The sequence below is a fragment of the Macaca mulatta genome, chromosome 1, assembly GCF_049350105.2.
Source record: "Macaca mulatta isolate MMU2019108-1 chromosome 1, T2T-MMU8v2.0, whole genome shotgun sequence".
Classification (NCBI taxonomy): domain Eukaryota; kingdom Metazoa; phylum Chordata; class Mammalia; order Primates; family Cercopithecidae; genus Macaca; species Macaca mulatta.
The window spans coordinates 130779667-130805359 of NC_133406.1; the positions used below are offsets into that span (position 1 = coordinate 130779667).

At 41.5% G+C, this 25693-nt stretch overlaps 1 protein-coding gene across 2 annotated transcripts; it reads left to right on the forward strand.

Annotated features, from left to right (window-relative positions):
- On the forward strand, positions 1–25392 carry PSMA5 (proteasome 20S subunit alpha 5). Of its 2 annotated transcripts, NM_001260609.2 has the most exons (9): positions 21–132; positions 4948–5014; positions 11550–11676; positions 13921–13988; positions 14895–15002; positions 15144–15202; positions 16263–16365; positions 17346–17432; positions 25153–25367. In NM_001260609.2, exons 1-9 carry the CDS (start codon positions 104–106, stop codon positions 25228–25230), a joined length of 726 nt encoding a protein of 241 aa, NP_001247538.1. In that variant the 5' UTR covers positions 21–103; the 3' UTR covers positions 25231–25367. The 2 variants fall into 2 exon arrangements, with proteins under 2 accessions (XP_015002269.1, NP_001247538.1); XM_015146783.3 differs by lacking the exon at positions 4948–5014 and having other exon boundaries at positions 1–132; positions 25153–25392.
- The last annotated feature ends 301 nt before the right edge of the window (positions 25393–25693 follow it).

Sequence of the window (25693 nt, forward strand, 5' to 3'; positions counted from 1 at the left end):
AGTTGGTCTTTGGTACTGTGGCGGTGTGGGTGAGTTGGGCGCCGGTGTAGTCGTGTTGGTCCTCAGAATCCCCGCGTAGCCGCTGCCTCCTCCTGCCCTCGCCATGTTTCTCACCCGGTCTGAGTACGACAGGTCCGTGCGGCTGGGGGACGTCGGGTGGGAATTACGGGTGGGCAGGCCCGGGACCTGGCCGGGCGGCCTGGGTTCTGCCGTGTCATGGGGCTCCCCAGGAACCCGAGATTGGCCGGACCTGGGGATCTCTTGCCTTCCTTAGGCGCCCGCCGTGGTTCCCCAAGGTAGACCACATCGGCGGCACTTGTCCTACCGCTGAGTCACCCCCTGGGTCCTAACTCAGTGCGGAAGCGAGAAGCTCCGACTTGTGCTTGGTAAAGAAGGCGTGAGGAGCCGGTGGTACTCCTAACTTGAACCCGGAGAGGGCCAAGGGTCACCCCTTGCCCCGTTCATCTTTTCGTGCCTAGTATGACTGCCTTAAACAAACAAACAAAAAGTTAAACGTGCCTCCTGGCAGAAAAAGCAACTGGTTTGTAGTAGGGCATGCTGCGATGTATAGTTTCTGCAGAAGCGCGAACGCAGTCGTAGCTTTGGCTGGATATATTGTCTGGAGTCTGATTTTATAGGAACTGGAATTTAGAGTGGTTTTCAAGAGATTTCTCATCATGCTGATTCCAACTGACCAAAATTTTTCTGACTTTTTAAAAGTTTAAAGCAAATTTTAAAAAACTTGTGGTGTGAAAATGTGCACAATATTAAGTTGTACATATTTATGCTGTAGACATTTTTACTTTCAGTTTCTGTTTTCATGAGTTAAGTTTTTACATAGCTACTAAGTTTTTTTTTTTTTTAAGTCAGGGAAGGCAGACATTTTCTTTGTACTGAGTGGTGTCAGAAGCTGCATTTCCTGTCAAGTATATGCTGATCCTGTCAAGTATATGCTGACCACTTGCAGTTACCACTTTTTCATCTTTTTTTACTGACTCATAGAAGATGTGTGTGAAGTTTTGACATATTTCCCCACTGTCCTACAAAGTGACTTTGTTGGTCGATATTTAACTTCCAGAACATTGAAGAGAATCATCCTCGGGTGACATATAATTTTGAGTTAGGGTGTGTATGATAGAAATTGTTATCCTTATCAGAAATCATTTATTAAATTTTGTGGCCATTTACTTAACATATGTATTGACTGCTTTGTTAATTATTTTTCTGTCTTCCCAAGACGGCCTAAAATACATCCCTTTTTATTCTCTTAGTTAATGTGCTTGAGTGCTTGCTGTGAACAAGGCACTGTTCTAGGTGCTGGTGCTACAGCAATGGACAAAATCAAGCTCCTTGCTCTCATATAGGAGACTCTTTTGAGACAAAGTCTCGCTCTGTCGCCCAGGCTGGAGTGCAGTGATGTGATCTTGGTTCACTGCAACCTCCGCCTCCCGGGTTTTGTTTGTTTGTTTGTTTTTGAGACGAGAGGGAGTCTTGCTCTGGCGCCAGGCTGCAGTGCAGTGACATGATCTTGGCTCACTGCAACCTCCGCCTCCCGGGTTCAAGCGATTCTCCTGCCTCAGTCTCCCAAGTAGCTGGGACTACAGACACGCACCACCACGCCCAGCTAATTTTTGTATTTTTAGTAGAGACGGGGTTTCACCATGTTGGCCAGGATGGTCTCGATCTCTTGACTTCGTGATCCACCCGCCTTGGCCTCCCAAAGTGCTGGGATTACAGGCATGAGCCACCGCACCTGGCCAGCCTCCTAGGTTTAAGCAATTCTCTGCTTCAGCGTCCTGAGTAGCTGGGATTACAGTCAGTGCCGCCATGCCCGGCTAATTTTTGTATTTTTAGTTGAGACTGGGTTTCCTCATCTTGGCCAGGGTAGTCTTGAACTCCTGACCTCGTGATCCACCTGTCTTGGCCTCCCAAAGTGCTAGGATTACAGGTGAGAGCCACCTCGCCCAGCCTGAGACTCTTAAAGAATTGTTTACAGGCACAGTGTCTCATGCCTGTAATTCCAGCACTTTGGAAGGCCGAGGCAGGATTGCCTGAGCTCAGGAGCTGGAGACCAGCCTGGGCATCATAGTGAGACCTCGTTTCTACTAAACATTAAAAACAAATCAGCCAGGTATGGTGGTGCTGATCTTGTCTCCAAAAAAAAAAAAAATTGTTTATAGAAGTAACTATAGTGTGAGTCAGAAATATATTAATGCCATTAGAGAAACTCAAATCAATACCATTGAGTTTTTGATGAGGGATTGCATGCAGTATGAGAGGATCTTGGAAAACTTCACAAAGGAGCTGACATTTAAACTAGGTCTCTTGAAAGAGTAGGAATTTAATAAAGACAGTGAGATCACTAGTTTTGAGTTGGAGAATATGGGATAAATGAAGGAGGGGCAATGGAAAAGCACAAAGCATTTTGGGAAAAGTCCAGTCTGACTGGCACATATGATACATGTATGGGAACAGCAGGAGATAATGGGAAATGAAGGAGGGGCAATGGAAAAGCACAAAGCATTTTGGGAAAAGTCCAGTCTGACTGGCACATATGATACATGTATGGGAACAGCAGGAGATAATGGGAAAAGCAGGATGCTGCTAGATATTGAATGGTTTTTAATACGAGGCTAAGGAGTTTGGGTCCTAGTTCTGTAGGCAACTGTGTGCTGTTAAATAATAATTGTGTTTTACAGAGATTAATTGTCTGAATTAGGGAAAAGTGAGTCAATACCTGTTAGGCTATTACAATAGTTAGGTGAAAGGTAATGAGGGCATTGAGAAGGAAGAGTGATGTGTTACTGTGGAGGAGGAATTGATATGAATTGGTATGACTTACCATATAGTTGGATATGGGAAAAGATGAGGAGGAATGAGTCAGATCATTCAGAACTTCCTATCTTGGGAACACTGGAAGATCGGAGGTGTTTTAAAATAAAACTGAAATAGGAATGGCAGGAGATGAAGTCAATTTTGCAAGGTGACTGGATTTAAAGAGATAATATTTCAAACTGAAAAGTGTTAAGTGTTAAGTGCTAATGGGATATGCAAGTGGAAATGTTCGGCAAACATTTAAATTAGTTAGGAAAGAGGTAAAACTGGTAATAGAGATTTGGAAGTAACTGGTGCTTAGCACTCTGTCACCCAGGCTGGAGTGCAGTGGTGCCATCTTGGCTCACTGCAATGTCCGCCTCCTGGGTTCAAGTGATTCCCGTGCCTCAGTCTTCCAAGTAGCTGGGATTACAGGCGCCTGCCACCACGCCCAGCTAATTTTTGTTTTTTTAGTGGAGGTGGGGTTTCACCATGTTGGCCAGCCTGGTCTCGAACTCCTGACCTCAGCTGATCCGCCCGCCTCGACCTCCCAACGTGCTGGGATTACAGGCATGAGCCACCACGCCAGGCCAAAAGCACTGCTATATGACATGTTACCTGTTGTGAAAGTCCAGACTCCATAAACCGCGGATTGCAACCATCTCATTCATTTGTTCACATATTTTTTGTGTCCATTGTGTGCTCAAAGCTTTTATAGCTGAGACCATGTTTGGTGCCTCTTCTCCGTAGGGATTTCCAGCACACTTGAGCAAGGAAAGGTGGAAAGTGTTAGGTGTTAAGGGGAAGTGTTTTAGAGAGAAAAGCAGTCTGACATGTAATTTATATAAATGTTGAGTGAATTCACTAGGTTAGAATTAGGAACTACATGGATCTCAGTCTGTTAAGATAACAATAGTAATTCATACAAGTAAGTATAGAAATGTACCTGTGACTAACTTTTACTAAAAAGTAATAATTAGGGCTGGGCGCAGTGGCTCACGCCTGTAATCCCAGCACTTTGGGAGGCTGAGGTAGGCGGATCACTTGAGGTCAGGAGTTTGAGACCAGCCTGGCCAACTTGGTGAAACCCCATCTCTACTAAAAATACAAAAATCAGCTGGGCATGGTGGCGGGCATCTGTAATCCCAGCTATTTGGGAGGCTGAGGCAGGAGAATCGCTTGAACCCAGGAGATGGAGGTTGCAGGGAACCGGAATCGCACCACCGCACTCCAGCTTGAGTGACAGAGCACACTCAGTCTAAAAAAAAAAGAAAGAAATTGGGACACGCACGGTGGCTCACACCTGTAATCCCAGCACTTTGGGAGGCTGAGGTGGGTGGATCACGAGGTCAGGAGTTCGAGACCAGCCTGGCCAATATGGTGAAACCTCATCTCTACTAAAAATACAAAAATTAGCTGGGCGTGGTGGCATGCACCTGTAGTCCTAGCTGCTGGGAAGGCTGAGGCAGAATTGTTTGAACCCGGGAGGCAGAGGTTACAGTGAGCTGAGATCGTGCCATTGCACTCCAGCCTGGGCAACAGAGCAAGACTCTGTCTCAAATAAAAAAACAAAAAAGTAATAACTGTGTTTTATAGAGATTGTCTGAATTAGGGGAAAAACACTTCGGACTTGCTCCACGAGTCAATACCTGTTAGGAGACTATTACAAAAGTTAGGTGAAAAGTAATGAGGGCATTGAGAATGGAAAGAAGAGTGTTAACCCCAGATATTAATATCATATATCCCATGTTATGGGAAGAGGATAAGGAAAAATGCACATTTTCTTGGAAATTGGCTGATAGTTTTGGGGCATGAACTTACCAAAGGAACTGGCAAGTCTATTCAGAATGGACCCAGGTTGATTCAGGATTAAGGCAGAAAAGTCACTTGCTCTCATTTCACCAGTTTGGGAAGACTTTCTGGGAGTGGGGCAGAAGCATTCTATATATAGGTTCCATTCCCTTGAGAAACTGTTAATGTACAAAAAATGCTACAGATTGTTGTGGGCGAAGTAGAGAATAATGACAGCATGCATATTCTGTAGCTATCTGAGCTAGTTGTCAAGGAACTTGAATTCAGTGTCTACATGACTAGTTTTTATGAGTATAATTAATAACTTTTTTTAAATTATAGGGGCGTGAATACTTTTTCTCCCGAAGGAAGATTATTTCAAGTGGAGTATGCCATTGAGGCTATCAAGGTATAGTAGCAAGTAGCATAGTTCCTGAAATTTCATGGCTACCTAACATTTTGCTGGCAGAACACTTGGAGTAAATGTGGTCTAACCATTCCTTTAGAAAATGTTCTTACATCCCTTTAGGCAACCACTGTTAACCATTTTTATAACAGTTTCAATCCTATTCCTAATACGTATTTTAAAACTTTTTGAGCAGTTAACTGCTTCATAATTATCTTAATAGCTTTTTCTCAGTGGGGGTGGAGGGACATATTTGTGCTTTTGATCCTCTTAGCTATAAAGAGGGATACAGAAGTCCAGAATTAGCACTTGTATTACTTTTTGTTTTGTTTTCTTTAGCAAATCATGTATCTGACTACCTTTGTATTCTTTTTTTTTTTTTTCTTTTTTTTTTTGAGATGGAGTCTCTCTCAGTCGCCCAGGCTGGAGTTCAGTGGCGTGATCTCAGCTGACTGCAACCTCCGCCTCTTGGGTTCAAGTGATTCTCCTGCCTCAGCCTCCCAGTAGCTGGGATTACAGGCATGTGCCACTGCGCCTGGCTAACTTTTTTAAATTTTTAGTAGAGATGGGGTTTTACTACCAGGCTGGTCTCGAACCCTTGACCTCAAATGATTCGCCCGTCTCAGCCTCCCAAAGTGTTGGGATTACAGGCGTGAGCCACCACGCCCGGCCCACCTTTGTATTCTTGTTGGTAAAGACACCTTAGGGACTAAAGAGATTTGTTTTACGTTTTTTTAGAAACAGGGTCTTACTCTGTCACCCATGCTGGAGTACAGTGACACCGTCTTAGCTCACTGCAGCTTCTAACTCTTGGGCTCAAGTTTTCCTCCCACCTTAACCTCCCTAGCAGCCAGGATACAGACGTGTGCACCATGCCTGGCTTTTTTATGTGTGTGTGTGTGTGGAGATGTGGTCTTGCTGTGTTGCCCAAGTTGGTCTCAAACTCCTGGGCCCAAGCAATCCTCCTGCCTCAGCCTCTCAAAGTGTTGGGATTTACAGGTGTGAGCCACCACACCTGGCCTGAACTGGATAATTCTTTGTTGTGGAGGGCCATCTTGTGCATTTTAGGATATTTATCAATTCCTGGATACTACCCATTAGATGCCGGTAGCCCTCTTTCAGTTGTGACAACCAAAAATGTCTCCAGATTTTGCCAAATGTCTGGTGGGGACAAAAGGGCCCCCAATTGAGAATCACTCTTCTAGATTAAAAGTATATATGAATTCTGTCCTACTCTGTTCAGTTGGGAATTCAAGATCAGTATACTATAAATGAAACAATTAGAGAACAATTAAGTGCTAAATTAAGTTTTCTGGCAATGGTTGCTGATTATATATTTGTTTGATTTTTAAGGTATACATGCATGTAGTTTCAGAGTCAAAAGGCAAAGTAGTTCTATGAACCTTGTAACAAAAATAGCAATTCTTGAGGCCTGCATCATCTATGTTCAGCTTTTCAGAGGCAACACTTCAAATTGTTTCAGCTGGTAATGTTCTAGGCATGTACCTCCGTATCTCTACAACACAGGTTTATGGTTTTTTTGTTAGGCATTATCCATGGACTTTTCATTATGAAGGATGAAGATTTCTGCCCCAACCCCACACCCCTAGTCCCCACCACACACAATTGTCTTCTGAGGTGGGGATAGGGTGACCCTCTCCATATATATCATGAATATCATAATTTTGTTAGATCATTAGTCAATAGTTACATTAGTATGACTGTAAATGCTTTTCACAGCTGAGCCATTTTGTGTTTTATAATTGTTTTTCTGTTTCTGCACAACATTGTTTTTCTTGGAGTTAATAATTCTCTTTTTAAAAATATTTGCTTAATTTAGGATGATCAATAATGCATCCCAAAGTCTCTCTAGGTTACATGTATCCTCTCAAAACATTCAGGCAAATTAAGTGTCCTATTAAGGATTCCCTTTTTTTTTTTTTTTTTTGAGACAGGGTCTTGCTCTGTCAGCCAGGCTAGAATGCAGTGGTGCATCTCAGGTCACTGCAGCCTCAATCTCCCAGGCTCAAGTGATCCTCCCGCCTCAGCCCCCAAAGTAGCTGGGACTACAGGTATGCACAACCATGCCTGGCTTATTTTTTTATTTTTTTGAGACAGAGTCTCACTCTGTCACCCAGGCTGGAGTGCAGTGGTGCTATCTCAGCCCACTGCAACCTCTGCCTCCCAGGTTCAAGCAATTCTCCTGCCTCAGTCTTCTGAGTAGCTAGGATTACAGGCATGTGCCACCACACCTGGCTAATTTTTGTATTTTTAGTAGAGATGGTGTTTCACCATATTAGTCAGGCTGGTCTCGAACTCCTGACCTTGTGATCCACCTGCCTCGGCCTCCCAGAGTGCCGGGATTGCAGATGTGAGCCACCGCGCCCAGCGTAAATTTTTGTATTTTTTGTAGAGATGGTGTTTCGCTGTGTTGCACAGGCTGGTCTTGAGCTCCTGAGCTCAAGTGATCCGCCCACCTTAGCCTCCCAAAGTGCTGGGATTATGAATATGAGCCACAGTGCCCTATTAAGGATTCTTAATGAAATCTTGGAGCCTTCTAACCTGCTCCAATCTGGACTGGTCATTCTCCGGGCCTCCTGCATAGCTGTGGACTTCATTTTCTGTGAGATCATTCTAGGCGTTCCCTTTAACTCCCTCTTGTGTTAGGCCCCATGTCATCTTTTTTTATTTATTTGCTCAATTTGGTAGAACCCATTTTCCAATAGTATTGTAGAAACTATTTATTTATTTAGAGTTGGAGTTTCGCTCTTGTTGCCCAGGCTGGAGTGCAATGGCGCGATCTTGGCTCACTGCAACCTCCGCCTCCCGTGTTCAAGAGATGCTCCTGCCTTAGCCTCCTGAGTAGCTGGGATTACAGGCATGCGCCACCACGCTCAGCTAATTTTGCATTTTTAGTAGAGTTGAGGTTTCTCCATGTTGGTCAGGCTGGTCTCGAGCTCCCGACCTCAGGTGATCCGCCCGCCTCAGCCTCCCAAAGTGCTGGGATTATAGGCATGAGCCACCGCGCCTGGCCAGAAATAATTTTAAATTTCCAACTTCTTTTGTTTCTTTTCGTCTTCTTAGCATCCTGTTCTTGTTTTATGGATGAAATGTCTTATTTTTCTTCAACCATTTTCTAATTTTTCTTGAAAATTTTTTCCCTGTGGGACATTGTTGCTCATCCCTATAATCCCAGCACTTTGGGAGACTGAGGCAGGAGGACCACTTGAGCCTAGGAGTTCAAGACTAGCCTGGGCAACATAGCCCATGTCTAGAAAAAATTTTAAAAATTAGGCTGGGCAAGGCTCACACCTGTAATCCTAGCACTTTGGGAGGCTGAGGCAGGAGGATTGCTTGAGTCTAGGAGTTCAAGACCAGCATGAGCAACATAGTGAGACCTTGTCTTCACAAAAAATTTTAAAAATTAGCTGAGTGTAGTAGTGTACATCTGTAGTCTTAGCTATTTTGGAGGCTTAGGTGGGAGTATCTTGTAAGCCTGGGAAGTTGGTACTCCATGAGACGTGATTGTGCCACTACACTCCATCCTGGGCAACAGAATGAGACCCTGTCTAAAATATTTTTTTTCCTTTTGAACTGGTCAGATTCTTTAGAGCTATGTTTTTCAAACTGTAGGTCTAGGCTTATTAGGAGATACTAAAATAAATTTAGTGGTCATGAGGAGCATTTCTTTTGAGACAGAGTGTCACTCTGTCACCTAGACTGGAGTGCAGTGGTGTGATCACAGCTCACTGCAGCCTCAACCTCCCAGGCTCAAGTGACCATGCCACCTCAGCCCCCAGCTACAGGTACGTGCCACTACACCCAGATAATTTTTAAAAATTTTCATGGAGGTAAAGTTTTGCCATGTTGCTCAGGCTGGTCTCAAACTCCTGGGCTCAAGTGATCTTCCTGCCTCAGCCTCCCAAAGTGTTAGGATTATAGGCATGAGCCACCACTCCTGGCCCAGATTTCTTTTTTAAGTGAAACAGAGCAGTAGATATCAAAATGCCTTGCCCATAGTAGTGGTGAGTGGTTTTTTTCATGAAATTTTGTTTCTGTTATGTATTTGTATTTATTTGTGGGGTTTAGTTATGAAAGCAAATGTATTCCTTACTGTGGCTTTTGGTCAAAAAGTTTGAAAAACATTGCTGAGAAGAAAACTGCCTCTTCTCATTTCATTCCGGGAGGGTATTTCTGGCTGCTGGCTTCTGAGAGCTGAGTAGGGAAAGAAAGCTGAGGTTCTTAACACTCAGTTTGTAAAGTTTTACATATTTACCCTGTTTTCAGTGCATGATTCCTGCCTTAGACTGTGCTTGGTGTCCCCAATCCAAAGACCCTCTGTTTTACGGTCTCCAGAGAATAAGCCTGGAGTCTTCTGCAGGAGTGGGAGAGGTGCAGTCATCTAGCTTTACAGCATAGGGGAGGGCATCTGGGAATCTGTTTCTTAAACACTGAACCATCTTGCAGTTTTTAGCTCCTTGTTCATTTCCATTTCCAGAAGTCCTTGTTGCCACCATTTCCTTTTGTGAGGTCCTGTGATAAAAATCAAGTTGTTTCTTTACTTTCTTTACTGCTGGTTTAGGATTTGGATTACTTGGGTATCACTAACCTATCTTCTTTTCAGCTTCAAAGTTTTGTTGCTGTGTCTTGTCTCACTCTCTGTTATAGTGGATTTATGCCTTTTTAAAAGTCCTTTAATCTTACATTAACAGACTTAAGGAAGGCATGGAACAAATGTATGTCATTAGTCTACACCTTTAACTAGAAATATGAGCCTTCATTTTTATTTATTTATTTTTTGAGATGGGGTCTCACTCTGTTGCCCAGGCTGGAGTACAGTGGCATGATCTTGGCTCACTACAACCTCTGCCTCCTGGGCTCAAGCAGTCCTACCGTTTCAGCCTCCCGCGTAGCTGGGAGTATAGGCATATGCTACCAAGGCTGGCTAATTACTGTATTTTTTATAGAAACAGAGTTTCACCATGTTGCCCAGACTGGTCTTGAACTCCTGGACTCATGCAATCTGCCCACCTCAGCCTCCCAAAGTGCTGGGATTACAGGCATGAGCCACTGTGCCCAACCTGAGTACTCATTTTTTTACATAAAATTTTTTGACAGTTCATCTCCTGTAGTTATGCAGGTATCCACTGATTAAGAAAATACATGCCAAAAAGCTGGTGTACATTTAATAACACTTCTAAATAAAGTCACAACTTAACACATTTGAAAAATAATATATATGTGTGTGAAACGATCATTCAGTCTGCAGACATGTTAAGCAAGTTATACATAAAGATTCATGGGATTCTTTGGAACCCTTTGCAATGCTCACACTTGGCAGTGATTACTTTGTAGAAATAACTGAATATAATGGGAATTCAAAGCACAAAACATAGTCATGGAAGGCTTTGATGAGTGAAATTTGGATAGAGGAAAGGAAGAATGTATTCCAGGGAGACAGCATGAGCAGAGGGGTGCAAGGGTAGGAGATAATGTGGCTTGAGCAAGTGGGTTGGGCTATACCTGAGGGATTTTGTTGGAGAATAACGAGTAATGAAGTTGGAAGGGAAAAGTGGCATCAGGATATGAAGGCTCTGGAAGTTTATTTGGATATTATATTATAGGCAGTATAGAGTGATGTTAATTCTTGAGAGAAGAAATATAATGATAATAGCATTTTATTAGATCAGTCAGGCTATAACATGAGAGATACATTGAGAGAGAGATTAAAGATGAAAGAGGTTATTGAAGTAATCTAGGCATGGAATATGAATAACATTTGTTCATCTTTGGCAGGCACCATTTTAAGCATTTTGTAATACATAATATGTTTACCCTTCTTGTTATTATTGTCATCCTCATTTTGCACGAAATGGGCATAGAGGAGTAGTAGATGGCTGGGTGTTACATAGAGATAACGAGATGAATTCCAGGTATATTGTGGACTTCTAGTGACCTTAAATAATTAATAGTTTTACACTGTTGGTGGTGATGATGGTGGTGGTTCTTTTTGTCCCTCCCTACCTTCCTTTATTACTTTTTTGGAGGTCAGGTAGGTTGGGGAATATCACCTCTTGGGACAGACCAAGACAGATGTAAGAGGTGAAAAGAGACCGGGTCCAGAAAAGACATTAAGAGTTTTATTACTTTCTTGCCCACTATGTTTAGAACTTTTGAATCTTCCCTCCTCCAAATATTGGCATTAGAGAATGGATTTTTCCAATGTTTGAAAGACTTTGTTGAACTTACTCTTTTGGGGTTCTAGAAATTACCTGGGTAAATTATAAAGAAAACATTAAAAACTTAAAAAAAATTTTAAGGGAGAAAAAAAGAACTTTTTTCTGTAAATCAATATTCTTGCTATTGACAGGAATAGTATATTAATTACTTAGAGTATATTAGGGTGCTCCTTCTCTCTGCCTATAAGATGTGGCCAATTGAAGTTTCTATCATGTGAAGATTTACAGAGAGCTATCGGGTGAGTATGTGAGACAGTTATTTGACCTGTATATGGTAATCATAAGATGTTTCTCTTTAGCTTGGTTCTACAGCCATTGGGATCCAGACATCAGAGGGTGTGTGCCTAGCTGTGGAGAAGAGAATTACTTCCCCACTGATGGAGCCCAGCAGCATTGAGAAAATTGTAGAGATTGATGCTCACATAGGTAAGGAGTGGAGGAAAGCTGTTCTGTAGGACCTGGTCTGGGTTAATTAGTCCTCTGTGATGCTGCAAGGAAGGTTTATGAAATGAACATGTTATCCCCTTGTTCGCTATTATTTTCCAGGCAGTAGGCCAGAATATATAAATGTAGGAGTAGGAGGCTGTTGCAGGGCTCATTTATGTTTAACCTACTCCCAGAAGTACCTTTCCCCTCAAATTTAGACTTGGTAAATGTGATGGTTGTTGAAATATGCAAAGGTTGAATCATAGGCCAGCTCCTTACGATGGTTGGGTCTTTACTGATGCATAATACTTGCTCTAGTAGAAGGCCACCAGAGCACAGGATTATGTATGGGAACCTGGAGTGTCCATTGAGAAAAGAGGAATTCTCAAAGATCTTTGGAGTGACTACAAGTTATAAGAATAATATAGACTTGACTAGATCAGTCTTCCTCCTTTGTTTTCAGATTATCTTTGTATTCCTTGTTCCCTCTACCCACTTTTTTGGTCTTTAATTCCCCTGCCTTGACTTCTGACATCATTGTATAATAGTATTACAGGGTGAGTAGTTCTAGTTATTTATAGAATGCCATTTTATTTGGCTATCTAAATTTTCTTAACCTGTCTAGTCATCTAATTAATGAAGCATTGGCAAAATAATTAATTGCTTGAAGGCATCAGAACCAAATGCATGGTGACTCTGGAAGCTTGATACTATCTCTTTCATAGATATAGAAACTGAGATTTTATCTTTTAAGATTGGAACATTGTGTCTTCTTTAACTCGAGTCACTTGTCTTTTGAAGGTAGCTCAGTGTCACTACATTCAACAAATTGAGAGCCTACAATGTGCCAGACATTATGCTAGATACCAGGGAATAGAAAGGAATAAGACATAGTCCTTGTTTTCCAGGAGCATACGGTCTAATTGTGGTGGTGGACATGTAAGTAAGTCAATGCAATTAAGTGACAAAAGTATTAAGAAAGACTCTAGTGTGTTCTCAGTAGGAGTATAAAGGAAGAAATAATTAGTTTTGCCTGGAGTCAGTGTTAGTGGGGCTTTCAGAAAAGGATTCCATGAAAGTGATTTTGAGCTGAGTTTAATTCTGAAAGATAAGGAAGTGTACACAAGGCAAACAAGTGTCTGGGTATAGCAAGGGAGAGCATTCTAGTCAGAGGGAATAGAAATGACTGAAGCCGTTGTGGTGTAAAATATAAAATACCATAGCAGAAGCAGTTTTGTGGGACTGGGACATGAACTGCAGCAACAGATGAGTTGGTCAGAGAGCGGAATTCCTTTTTTACCACACCAAAGGCTTCAATGTAATCCTTTTGCAAGGATGGGAAAGGTTTTAAGCAATGAGGTAATAGGATCCCATTACAATTTTAGAAAGGCCATTCTGATAATGATATTAAAGATAGACTAAAGAGGGCTGAGACTAGAGGCAGGGAGGCCAGTTAAAAACTTGTAATAGTCCAAACAAAGAGATGGTGGAGGTTTTAACTAACACAGTAGCCAGAGAATGGAGAGGAAGATAGAAATTGACAGAACTTGTGATCTGATTGGTTGTGAGGGCCAAGGAAGAAGACGGGGTCTAGAAGGGAAATGAGTGTGTGAAAATGAGTGTGTGATATGTCCAAGTAGATATATTAAGGAAGTTATTTGGCTTTATATGTCTGAAACTTGGGAGAGAAACTTAGACTGGAGATTTAGATTTGAGTCATGGTGCGTAAAATAACAGTATAGCCATAATTGTGGTGGCTTGGGCCATCAGGCAAACTCTCTGATATAACTAGTTGTTTTGTGTTTGGGACAGAGAGGCAAAAGGCTTTTGATTTATTCGAGAGTCCTCCACTGTAGTCCATAGTGAGGTGATTTTCTTTTCTCTGTTTCCCAGGTTGGGACATTCGTGTTTGCTTAGTTTGAAAATGTATCATCATCTACAAAGAGTGCTAAAGGGATGTTTAGGGATGTAATATGTGGAAATTCATGTTTGTTTAGCTGCTTTTCTCTGGACTTATTTTTATCATCTGGACTTGTGTGTCATTGTGGATGGTTTTTTGTTTCTAACATCGTTAATACTTGGGTTCAGGGCAGATCATTTCCTATCTAAACTTTCGGGTATAAAATGCCATGGGATAGCTGAATGGCTGCCATGGTTCCACTCCAGAATTTCAGGATTTCCTGAGTGGATGAAAGAGTTCTACAAGGATTTGGCCACTGGGTCACTGTCGCTTTTACATTGCAGGTTGTGCCATGAGTGGGCTAATTGCTGATGCTAAGACTTTAATTGATAAAGCCAGAGTGGAGACACAGGTAAAATTGGCATTATCTCCCTTTTACCAGGATACTTGAGTTGCTTGTTTAGTGATTATGTAGCTGCCTGGGCTATACTGCAGGTGTCTGTGTCAATATTAGATGTGGCTCTTGGGAGTAATTTTGGGTAGAATTCCCAGTTAGAACTTTCTGGGGCTTGGAGTTTAGCTGTCTGATCACTGCAGTTTTAAAGAGGCTCTGGTCAGTAGTGCTGACAGTGTCTTCCTTTTTTTTTTTTGGCTTTGCCTTATATAAAGCATGCATTGTAATGCATTGTTTCCTAATTGACTTTCTGTGGGAGCATCACGGCAGGAGGTGGACATAGTTAAAGGATATTCTCACCTCAACTGCCTTTGTTGCCAGGCTTGCAAATAACAGCCCTCCTCTGGTGAGTAATAACTTGTACCAGCTGACAAATACTGATCAGGGATACTGTTTTTTTTGTTTTTTTTTAAACTTTGTAGCTGCTGCTTGGAGATAGGCTAGTAAGAAAAATATATCTCACGGTAAAATTTTTTGCACTTACTTGCAAGTTTGCTGTCTGTACTTATGTAAGAATAAGTCATTTAACTTAAACATCAACAGAATAAGCTAGAGTCTTTGAGGGAAAGAGGCACTTTTAGTTTTTGACAAGAGTAAACTTGGTGCTTTCAGGGCATATTCCTCTTTTTCAAGGCAAAAATTCTCTTGTCCGTCATTGCTTAGAGTCCTTGTGATAATGTTTATTTCCAGAGCTATTTCTCTTCCTCTCATGTACTCCCAAGTACTCAGGGTTAATGTTAATTAAGAAAACCACATTTGAGCCTTCAGTTTCCAATCCCAGTTTAAAGGAATGTGCGTAGTGAGATGGTGGGCTGCCTCAGTGTCCTTATTAGAAGGGTGTACCATGGTTTGCTCTTCTTCTAGAACCACTGGTTCACCTACAATGAGACAATGACAGTGGAGAGTGTGACCCAAGCTGTGTCCAATCTGGCTCTCCAGTTTGGAGAAGAAGATGCAGATCCAGGTGCCATGGTGAGTGTGATACTTGTGTCGAGTTTTTTTTATTGTTCTGTGGGACTTAGGACATTTGTCCTGTAAACATAACATTCCCAGCCCCTCTCACTCCTTACTTCATAGCCATTTATCTTAATATCTCTTGCCTTTTGGTTCTAGTCTCGTCCCTTTGGAGTAGCATTGTTATTTGGAGGAGTTGATGAGAAAGGACCTCAGCTGTAAGTACCATTTTGTAATTTTCCCCCATGCTTTTGTGGGGAGTTATTTTAATTTGGGGTGGGGACTGAGAAGATTATTGTAGACTATTAGCCAGGTATTAGCACACACCTGTAGTCCCAGCTACTTGAAGGCTGAGGCAGGAGGATCTCTTGAGCCCAGGAGTTGTCATCCAGGCCGTAGTGAGCTTATGATTATGTCACTGCACTCCAGCCTGGATAACAGAGTCAGACCCCATCTCTTTAAAAAATGTATTTAAAAAAGATTATTGTAAAAAGGGCTATTGTTAAGTGTGTGTGTATATATATATATGGCTTCTAATACTAAAGTTTAGTGATTCTATGCCGTTTGCCCAAATTTGGGGATTCCATGAAGAATTCCTCTATTGGAACCAGTGCTAATTCTGGAAGGAATTAGAAGTAACTTGTTACTATAGTCAGGGTATGTTTTAGAGCTTTGCTCTGGAATGTTGATCTGATCCTCATCCTCAGATATTTCTAAGATAGGCATAAACAAGTACCATATTTATACATACTATACTTCTGAATCCCTAAGGAAGCTGCTAATTTTCTTAAACACTTTCTAAAATGTCTGGTTTCTCCAGACATAGAACATCTTTTAGATCTGTGCCTCAATATATTTTTTTTTTTTTGAGACGGAGTCTCGCTGTGTCACCCAGGCTGGGGTGCAATCGCCGGATCTCAGCTCACTGCAAGCTCCGCCTCCTGGGTTTACAGCATTCTCCTGCCTCAGCCTCCTGAGTAGGTGGGACTACAGGGGCCCGCCACCTCGCCCGGCTAGTTTTTTGTATTTTTTAGTAGAGACGGGGTTTCACCGTGTTAGCCAGGATGGTCTCGATCTCCTGACCTCGTGATCCGCCCGTCTCGGCCTCCCAAAGTGCTGGGATTACGGGCTTGAGCCACTGCGCCCGGCTGCCTCAATGTTTCAGTGGTGTCTCCTGGCTCTAGGGCCAAGCATTTGTGCTTTGTTTTAGTGAGACGTTTGTTATGTAAAGTGCCACCACTCCTGAGCATTTTAGTCCTCATTTTGGGGGTTTTGCAGGTTTCATATGGATCCATCTGGGACCTTTGTACAGTGTGATGCTCGTGCAATTGGCTCTGCTTCAGAGGGTGCCCAAAGCTCCTTGCAAGAAGTTTACCACAAGGTAATTAAGTATTCTCACAACTCTTACTATTTTTTTAAATTCATGGTATAATTGACATATAATAAAATGTGCAAACCTTAAGAGTTCAGTTCTATGAGTTTTGACAATTGCAAAACAAGGTAACACTTTCATCACCGCCAAAAAAATGCTCATCCACATTCCAGTCAATCTCTTTCCCTCCTTTACAACCATGTTTACCACTGTCCATTAGTTTTGTCTGTTCTTATGCTTTGTTATAAATGGAATTAAACAATTAGTTTGTATCTGTTTTGTTTAACACTGATTTTGAGATCCATTCATGTTGTACCAGTATTTCCATTTGATGGCTGAGTAATATACCGTGGTATGGGTGTACCACAATATGTTTATCCTCTATCTCCACAGCTTTACTTAGCGTTTTACAATTGGTTCTTGAAGCAAGTGGGCATTTGGTATTTTCTTTGTGAGATGGGAAGATTTGGTTTTGGGTAACTCATTGGTGTGATTGAAGGCTGCTGTACTTATTCAGGTGGTTCATATGGGGAAGCCTGCTTACATTAGCTCCTAATAATATTGATTTTACATGTGGAGGAAATTAGGTACAAAACAGGGTAAATATGAATTTTCTAAATCATTAGGCTACCTCTTAGATCATTTGGGCATTGTTCATAGGATATTGCCAATAATATTATCTTCTAAATTAAAAGAGGAATTCAAATGTACACAAGATAAGTCTATCCCTTTCCCCTTCTTCAAAGATTACTTTGGTTGGTGACTTTATTGTGGCTCACAATAAGGTTTTGGGGTTTTTTCCCTGAAAAAGTGTATTCTACTTATTTGCCATTTACTTGAGTTCTGGAGATACTTGTAATGCACCATAGTAAGTAAGATGTTTGACATACTTGCTACATACTTTTTTCAGTGAGATAAAGGGAAAATCTTTGAAGGAAGGAGGGATTGCGTATAATTAATAGGCATCTTCTTGCCTTCTTTGTTTCAAGTCTATGACTTTGAAAGAAGCCATCAAGTCTTCACTCATCATCCTCAAACAAGTAATGGAGGAGAAGCTGAATGCAACAAACATTGAGGTACTTTCTGTTTTATTGTTGAATTTTTTTTGTTTGTTTTTTTAAGAGATGAGGTCTGGCTATATTTGCCTAGACTAGACTGGTCTTGAACTCATGGGCTCAAGTGGTCCTCCCACCCCAGCCTCTTGAGTAGCTGGGGCTATAGGTGCACACACCAGGCCTGGCTAATGTTTTTTAATTTTTTTAGAGATGGGGTCTTGCTATGTTGCCCAGATTGGTCTTAAACTCCTGGCCTCAGGCAGTTCTCCTGCCTTAGCCTCCTAAGTAGCTGGAACTATAGGTGAGAGCCACTGCACCTGGCTGTTTTATTGTTTTTTATTCAGATATTATAGCTGGCATTGCTGAAGACTACATAGATCATAGAAATCACATTTTTGTATATTTAGTTCCTAAGAAATTATTAACAGCCTTTGAATAATAAACAGCTTTAGTAAAGTGGTGCTGGCAAAAGCCAGAATTCAGTGAGTTAAAGAATGAGGCCTGGCGAGGTGGCTCACGCCTGTAATCCCAGCACTTTGGAAGGCCAAGGCAGGCAGATCACTTGAGACCAGCCTGGCCAGCATGGCAAAACCCCATCTCTACCAAAAATACAAAAACTAGCCAGGTGTGGTGGCACACACCTGTAGTCCCAGCTACTAGGGAGGCTGAGGCATGAGAATTGCTTGAACCCAGGATTCGGAAGTTGCAGTGAGCTACTGCACTCCAACCTGGGCGATAGAGGGAGACTCTGTCTCAAAAATAAAATAAACAGAATGAAAGGGAGGTGATGAGTGGAGAAAACAAGAGTATGCTGCTTTCTTAAGTTTGATTTGTGTTGGCAGAAGGTAGCATTCAATAAAAGGATTGTGTCGTTTTAAGGATAGGGAAGTCTTGAAAATATAAGCAGAGATGAAACTAGCTTATAGAAAAATGTTGAAAGAGCTGGGCGCAGTTGTCTGTAATCCCAGCACTTTGAGAGGCTGAGACAGGTGGATCGCTTGAGGGCAGGAGTTCAAGACCAGCCTGCCCAATGTAGTGAAACCTCATCTCTACTAAAAATACAAAAATTAGCCAGGCGTGGTGGTGGATGCCTGTAATCCCAGCTACTTGGGAAGCTGAGGTATAAGAATCGCTTGAACTCAGGATGTGGAGGTTGCAGTGAGCCGAGATTTTACCACTGCACTCCAGCCTGGGTGACAGAACGAGACTCTCTCAAAAAAAAAAAAAAAAAAAAAAAAAAACCTGAAAGAAATAAAAGGAGAGGTTAGGATAGTGATGGAAAAGTTATAGAAGAGGTAAGGGGTGGTACACATGAAAAAGTTGGTTTTGAAAAGTAAAATTCATTCAGCATCATACTGAGTACCCATTATATAGCAGGTATTATGCTGGATGCCCAGGGATACAGACACAGAAAATCCAATTCCTATTCAAGTAGTATACTGTGTAGTGCAGGGAACATATAGATAATAAGAACCAACCTGGGGTGATACTTCTATAATGTCAGTAAGAACAGATTCCCGTATGTGTAACTTAGACTAAAGCATTAGGGAAGCTTCTTGGAAGAGGAGATGTCTGGAAAAGGGAGCAGAAAGGTATTCCAGGAAGAGGGGACAACATGTGCAAAGGGTTCAAGATGTAAAAATAACATTGTGGGTAAAGGAAACTTTGAAGTTTTGTCTGACTGTTGGGTGTGGGATATATATAAGATGGTGGGGGATGGTAAGGGATGAGACTGGAGAGGTATGGACCAGCTTGGGAATGTCCTTTTTTAGTATGCTAAGAGTAGACAGGAGAAAAGGAAGTAATGACGAGTAAAGATAGGTGGGTTTGGCGGTAAACTGGAGAGATGTCCCACATTTCCCCGGAATTTTCCTAGTGATTGTAAGGTCATCTGCTGAGGGTGGGTGAATGCAACAGTAAAATTGAGAATGGGAAATATTTGGAAAAGTCATTATGGATAGGGAAAAGAGAAGACAGGGAAGAGTAAAAGGATTGCTAGGCCATATTAAAATCCTAGCTGAGGCCAGTAATCCCAGCACTTTGGGAAGCCAAGGCAGGCAGATCACGTGAGGCCAGAAGTTCAAGAGCAGCCTGGCCAACATAGTGAAACCCCGGCTTTACTAAAAAAATACAAAAAATTAGCTGGGTGTGGTGAGCTATTCGGGAGGCCGAGGTATGAGAATTGCTTGAATCTGGGAGGTAGAGGTTGCAGTGAGCTAAGATTGCACTCCACCCTGGGCAACAGCACGAAACTTTGTCTCAGAAAATAAATAAATAAAATGTAAAGGCCAACCAAGGCTATAATTATAAATCAGTAATTAAACCAATTAGTACTTACCAGGATATTTGTTGACTACACTCATGAGAAAATGGATGGTTGGATTAATCCATAGTAGGGGATTGACTAGTTAAGGACAGAAGATTAGAGAATACTGGAGGGTATTGTTGGTGAATGTCTCACCCATAGAACCAGCTTTCATAGGCTGCTGTGAAAGGTCAGTCTAAGGAGGACTAACATTTGGGAGCCACTGCTCTAGAACCCATCTGCTGTAAGTTCTTAGTCCATTAGTTGTTCCTTGGAGCTCCAGCCTCCCGCCTTTTCCCCTAAGAAAAGGAAAATATCCGGCCAGGCACGGTGGCTCACGCCTGTAATCCCAGCACTTTGGGAGGCCGAGGCAGGCGGATCACGAGGTCAGGAGATTGAGACCATCCTGGCCAACGTGGTGAAACCCCATCTCTACTAAAAATACAAAAAAATTAGCTGGGCATGGTGGCGGGTGCCTCTAGTTCCAGCTACTCCGGAGGCTGAGGCAGGAGAATGGAGTGAACCCGGGAGGCGGAGCTTGCAGTGAGCCAAGATCGTGTCACTGCACTCCAGCCTGGGCGACAGAGCGAGACTCTGTCTCAAAAAAAAAAAAAAAATCCAAGTTACATCTTACATCTTTCTTTTAAAGAAAATCTTTATATATACCTCCTTCTGTCTAGTGTCCTTACTTTTAATGAACTTTTTTGAGATATAATTTACATACAGTAAAATGTACCAATTTTAAGTTTACAATTCAGCAGATGTTGACAAATGTACTACCCCATATGTGTCACCCCAGTCATTATATCGATCCTCCCAAAAAGTTCCCTCATGTCACTTTGTAGTCTCTTCCCCCATATTGATCTACTTTTTGTCACTATAGATTTGTTTTGCGTTCTAGAATTTCATATAAATGTTTTGGTTGGTTTTTTTTAAGAGATGAGGTCTGGCTATATTGCCTAGACTGGTCTTGAACTCATGAGCTCAAGTAGTCCTCCCACCCCAGCCTCTCTAGTGGCTGGGACTACAAGTGCACACACCAGGCCTGGCTAATGTTTTTTAATTTTTTTAGAGATGGGGTCTTGCTGTGTTGCCCAGACTGGTCTTAAACTCCAGGCCTCAGGCAGTTCTCCTGCCTCAGCCTCCTGAGTAGCTGGGACTGCTATACTTCTTTCACTTGGCATGATTTTGAGATTCACCCATGTTGCATCAATTCTGTTACATTTTATTGCTGAGTGCTATTTCATCCATCCTATTTTTTCACCTTTATTGCCAAGTCTCCTCCAAACAGAACCTGTCTTATCTCCACTGCTTCACCTCTCATTTACTCCTCAATCATTACTATTTGTTTCAGCTTTTATTATTTCCATGAGACTGCTCCTTGGTAAGATAACTCTTATTTGTCAGATTTCATGGTCACTCTTTGGAACTATCATTTGACCTTTTTGAAGCATTCACCTCGAATTTGACGGTTCTAAAATTAAAATCATTATCTTTCTTAAAAACCATTTCATCTTCCCGTATTTCTAATTTTGGCTGATAACACCCCCAGTGCACTTGTTATGCACATGAGAAACCTGGAAGACTTTGATTTTCCTTCCCTTTTACTCAAATCATTTCTTTGCTCCCTTACAAATAACTCCCAAGTCAATGTCCCTTCTGCATCCCTACTTCCAGTGCCTTCTTTTGTTCAGGTCCCCATTTTTCCCCTACCTTGTATATTTTCAGAGGCCTCCTAATTAATCTTGCCCTCCTCCATTTCAGTCCATTTTTTCCTCATTGTGCTACTACAGTGGATTTTCTAAGCTACATCTAATCTTAATTGTTCTCCGCTTAAAAAATATTTTCTGGCCGGATATGGTGGCTCACGCCTGTAATCCCACCACTTTGGTAAGGCAAGATTGGTGGATCACTTGAGGCCAGGAGTTCAAGACCAGCCAGACTAGCATGGTGAAAGCCCTGTCTCTAATAAAAATACAAGAAATTAGCTAGGCACGGTGACATGCGCCTATAATCCCAGGTACTAAGGAGGCTGAGGCATGAGAATTGCTTGAACCCAGGAGGCGGAGGTTGCAGTGAGCTGGGATCATGCCACTACACTCCAGAGCAAGACTCTGTCTCAAAAACAAACAAACAAACAAACAAACAAACCTTTTCTGACTTCTGTTGTCTGTGAGATAAATTCCAAAATTCTTTTCATGGCATAATTCACTACTACTTAAGTCATTTGTTTAATCTATTAGAGACTTTGCTAAGCATTTTACATGCAATTACTTCTCTTAATCTTCACAACACTTCTATGAGATAGATATTCCTATTCCGAAAATCTTATTTTACAGAAGAGGAAACTGACTTTGAGAGGGTAGGGCCAACAGGTAAATGGTAGAGTCAGGATTTGAATCCAGGTCTGGTCTTAGGTCTTATACTTTTAACCGCTTTAATGTACTGTCTCCCATGGGCTCTGACCCCCCCCGTTCCCTCTTCTTTTCACTTCATATTCCATATGCAACCTCCACTCTAGCCATACAGAATTACTTTCAATTTTGCAAATACATCATGTTCTTTTGTGGTTCTGCACATTTGCACATTGTTTCCCTTCCTGTGTTTGATTGTCTGACCCATTCTTGCCATGCTTTAATACATAACTCAAAAGTTGCTTCTCCCTGAAGCCTTCCTGGGCTCCCCCAGATCACTCTTATACATATGCTTAGCTTTATTATAACACTTACCTGACATTGAACACATTTGGCATCTAGCACTTAGTAAATAAGATGGACTTTCTTTCTTTGGATCCTTAGTCACAAGTACATGTAACTAATACATAGGTGCTTATTAATTAATTATTGGTGAAATAGAGTGAAAGACAATATCTGTTCTACCTGCCTCATAGAAGTGTTTTTTGAAAGTGAGATAAATAGAAAATTTTCTTTCATATTATGCAAATAAATTTATTATTATGCAAATGTAAGGGATTATTTTTACTTATCTAGTGATGAGCAACTTCCTGAAAGCAGTCCTTGGCTCAAACTCTATTATTAATGGTATGATTTGCGTTCCAGTTCTTCTGTAGGACTGTTTTACTCAAGAGTTTTCCCAGTTTCTGCTTTTTAGCCCCTGTAATGTTTTGAGAAGGCTAGCCTGAGTCATGAGTGAAATTCTTTAGGCCCTAACTCTTTAGATTATTGCCCTTGTATTTCTGTGTCCTCACGTCATTGATCATCAAGTAAAGATATACCTTAACAGAAGCAGTAGTAACATTTTTATTTATTTATTTATTTATTTATTTATTTGAGATAGGATCTCACTTTGTTGCCTGGGCTAAAGTGCAGTGGTGCGATCTCAGCTCACTGCAACCTCCACATCCCAGGTTCAAGCAATTCTTGTGCCTCAGCTGGGACTACAGGCACGTGCCACTGTGCCTAACTAATTTTTGTATTTTTAGTAGAGATGGGGTTTTGCCATGTTTGCCAGGCTGGTATCAAACTCCTGACCTCAGGTGATCCACCTGCCCCAGCCTCACAAAGTGCCAGAATTAAAGGAATTACAGGCTACGACGTCTGGCCAAAAGAAGCAGTAATATTTGTATGTTTAAATATCCTTGGAATAGAACTCATGGTCTATATGGTAAACTAATTGTTTACCTATATTTTGCAAATATATTTGGGACTTTTCTGACATTTCACGTAATTGGAGATATATCTTTTAGGAGAATCTAGAGGAGACTACAAGCTTTGAGAGGAGAACATTTTTTTTTTTTAAGTCTGTTCCCAGGTATCGGGTGTCTTAAAATGTGCAACAGTCTTTCTGAATTTTACTTATAGATGAGGCAGAGGATACTAAACATCATATAACTGGATTATGCTAATTCTGTCTCGCAACTTTCAAGTTATATTAAATATCAGGACTGAAAATTACTTTAAAATGCCCTACTATCTTTATAATTTTTAAAAAAATTGTTATTAATTAATTTATTGTTTTAGACAGGGCCTCTTTCTGTCACCCAGGCTGGAGTGCAGTGGGATGATCACAACCCACTGCAGCCCTAATCTCCCAGGGTCAAGCAATTCTCCCACCTCAGCCTCCTGAGTATGTGGGACACAGGCATTTGCTACACCCCCTGCTAGTTTTGGGGGGTTTTTTTTGGTAGACACGGGGTCTCCCTGTGTTGTCCAGACTGGTTTTTGACTCTCGGACTCAAGTGTACCTCCCGCCTCAGTCTCCCAAAGTGCTGGGGTTACAAGCATGAGCTACTGTTTCCAGCCATGTGTTTAATTTTAAAAACTGAAAAAAAAAAAAAAAAAGACACTATGAGGAAATGACATGTAAAACACACATCTTTTGAGGCAAATGTGGCACCTATTGCTCAGTATTGCCTAAAACTGTGGGACACGATCAGCAGAGAGAATGGAAAACCTGGCCATGTTAGTTAAATTTGAAATTAACCATCTGGACTTCCAGTTATTACTGATATCTTCAGCAGTCACAACTGATTTCCTATGCCAGTGTTAATGAAATATTTTCTTGGCCAGTCCTTTTAAAAAACATAACAGGCCAGGTGTAGTAGCTCACACCTGTAATCCTAGCACTTTGGGAGGCCAAGGTGGGTGGATCACCTGAGGTTGGTTCGAGACCAGCCTGATCAACATGGAGAAACACTGTCTCTACTAAAAATACAAAATTAGCCAGGCGTGGTGGTGCATGTCTGTAATCTCAGCTACAGGGAGGCTGAGGCAGGAAAATCGCTTGAACCTGGGAGGTGGAGGTTGCGGTGAGCCTAGATCATGCCATTGCACTCCAGCCTGGACAAGAGTGAAACTCTGTCTCAAAAAACAACAACAAACTTTTTTGATAAGTTTTGCCACATAAACAATTTTAGGGAAAACACCTGACAGTAGTTAATGATTATTTGTTGTAGGCAATGGTCTAAGCATGTTACATATATTAACATTTAATCCTCACAACTACTCTGTGAATTAGCTATTCTTATTGTCCTCATTGTACAGATGAAGAAATAGAGGCACAGAGTGGCCAAGTAACCTGAAGTCACACACACAAGCGCAACTTTTAAGTATTTAAATATACTTCGAATATAATTCTAAAGGAGTCTTTAACAGAAAAAAGTACTGACTCCATGTACTTTGCCGCTGCTTTTGTGATCCCTGTTGAAGTGACTTCAAGAAGTGACAGTGATGCCAGGCATTTGGTTAAGTATGATGTGGTGAGTTAACCTTAAAATAGAAAATTTGGTCAATAAGCATTTTTATTTTGGAGCCAGAGAGCTATTTTAGGGACCTGCTGCCTGGGAAGGCCTTGGGACAGCAGATCCCTTAGTTCCTAATGAATAGCTGCATCACCAACACAGCTTCTCCTGACCATGGTAGGGCCATCTGCAGGGTAACTGAGCCCAGCTTATTAACCCTTCTGTTTTCTTTCCAGCTAGCCACAGTGCAGCCTGGCCAGAATTTCCACATGTTCACAAAGGAAGAACTTGAAGAGGTTATCAAGGACATTTAAGGAAGCCTGATTCTCAGAACTTCTCTGGGACAATTTCAGTTCTTAATAATGTCCGTAAATTTTATTTCCAACTCCTGATCCTTGGAAAATCTCCATTGTATGTGCATTTTTTTAATGATGTCTGTACATAAAGGCAGTTCTGAAATAAAGAAAATTTTAAAATATTTGTTAATAGACTCTTCTAATAGTCTTTTTTTCTTTTCTTTTTTCTTTTTTAAAGAGATGAGGTCTCACTATATTGCCCAGGCTGGTTTCGAACTCCTGGGTTCAAGTGATCTTCCCGCCTCTGCCTCCTGAAGTGCTGGGATTATAGGGGAGAGCCACTGCACCCAGCCATTGTAATACAGTCTTTGTTTGAAATGCATATGTTAGTGGGCCAAAAGGATAGTATTATTAATATCCCTATTCTATGAAGATGTCTGTTCTAAAACTGTTTTAGTGATGCTCTATAACAGAATCAACT

Coding starts and splice junctions, on each gene's coding strand:
- PSMA5 (NM_001260609.2), top strand. CDS start 104: ATGTTTCTCACCCGGTCTGAGTACGACAG. Junction 15,203..16,262: donor GATGAGAAAGGACCTCAGCT/GTAAGTACCATT, acceptor GGGGTTTTGCAG/GTTTCATATGGATCCATCTG. Junction 17,433..25,152: donor TGAATGCAACAAACATTGAG/GTACTTTCTGTT, acceptor TTTTCTTTCCAG/CTAGCCACAGTGCAGCCTGG.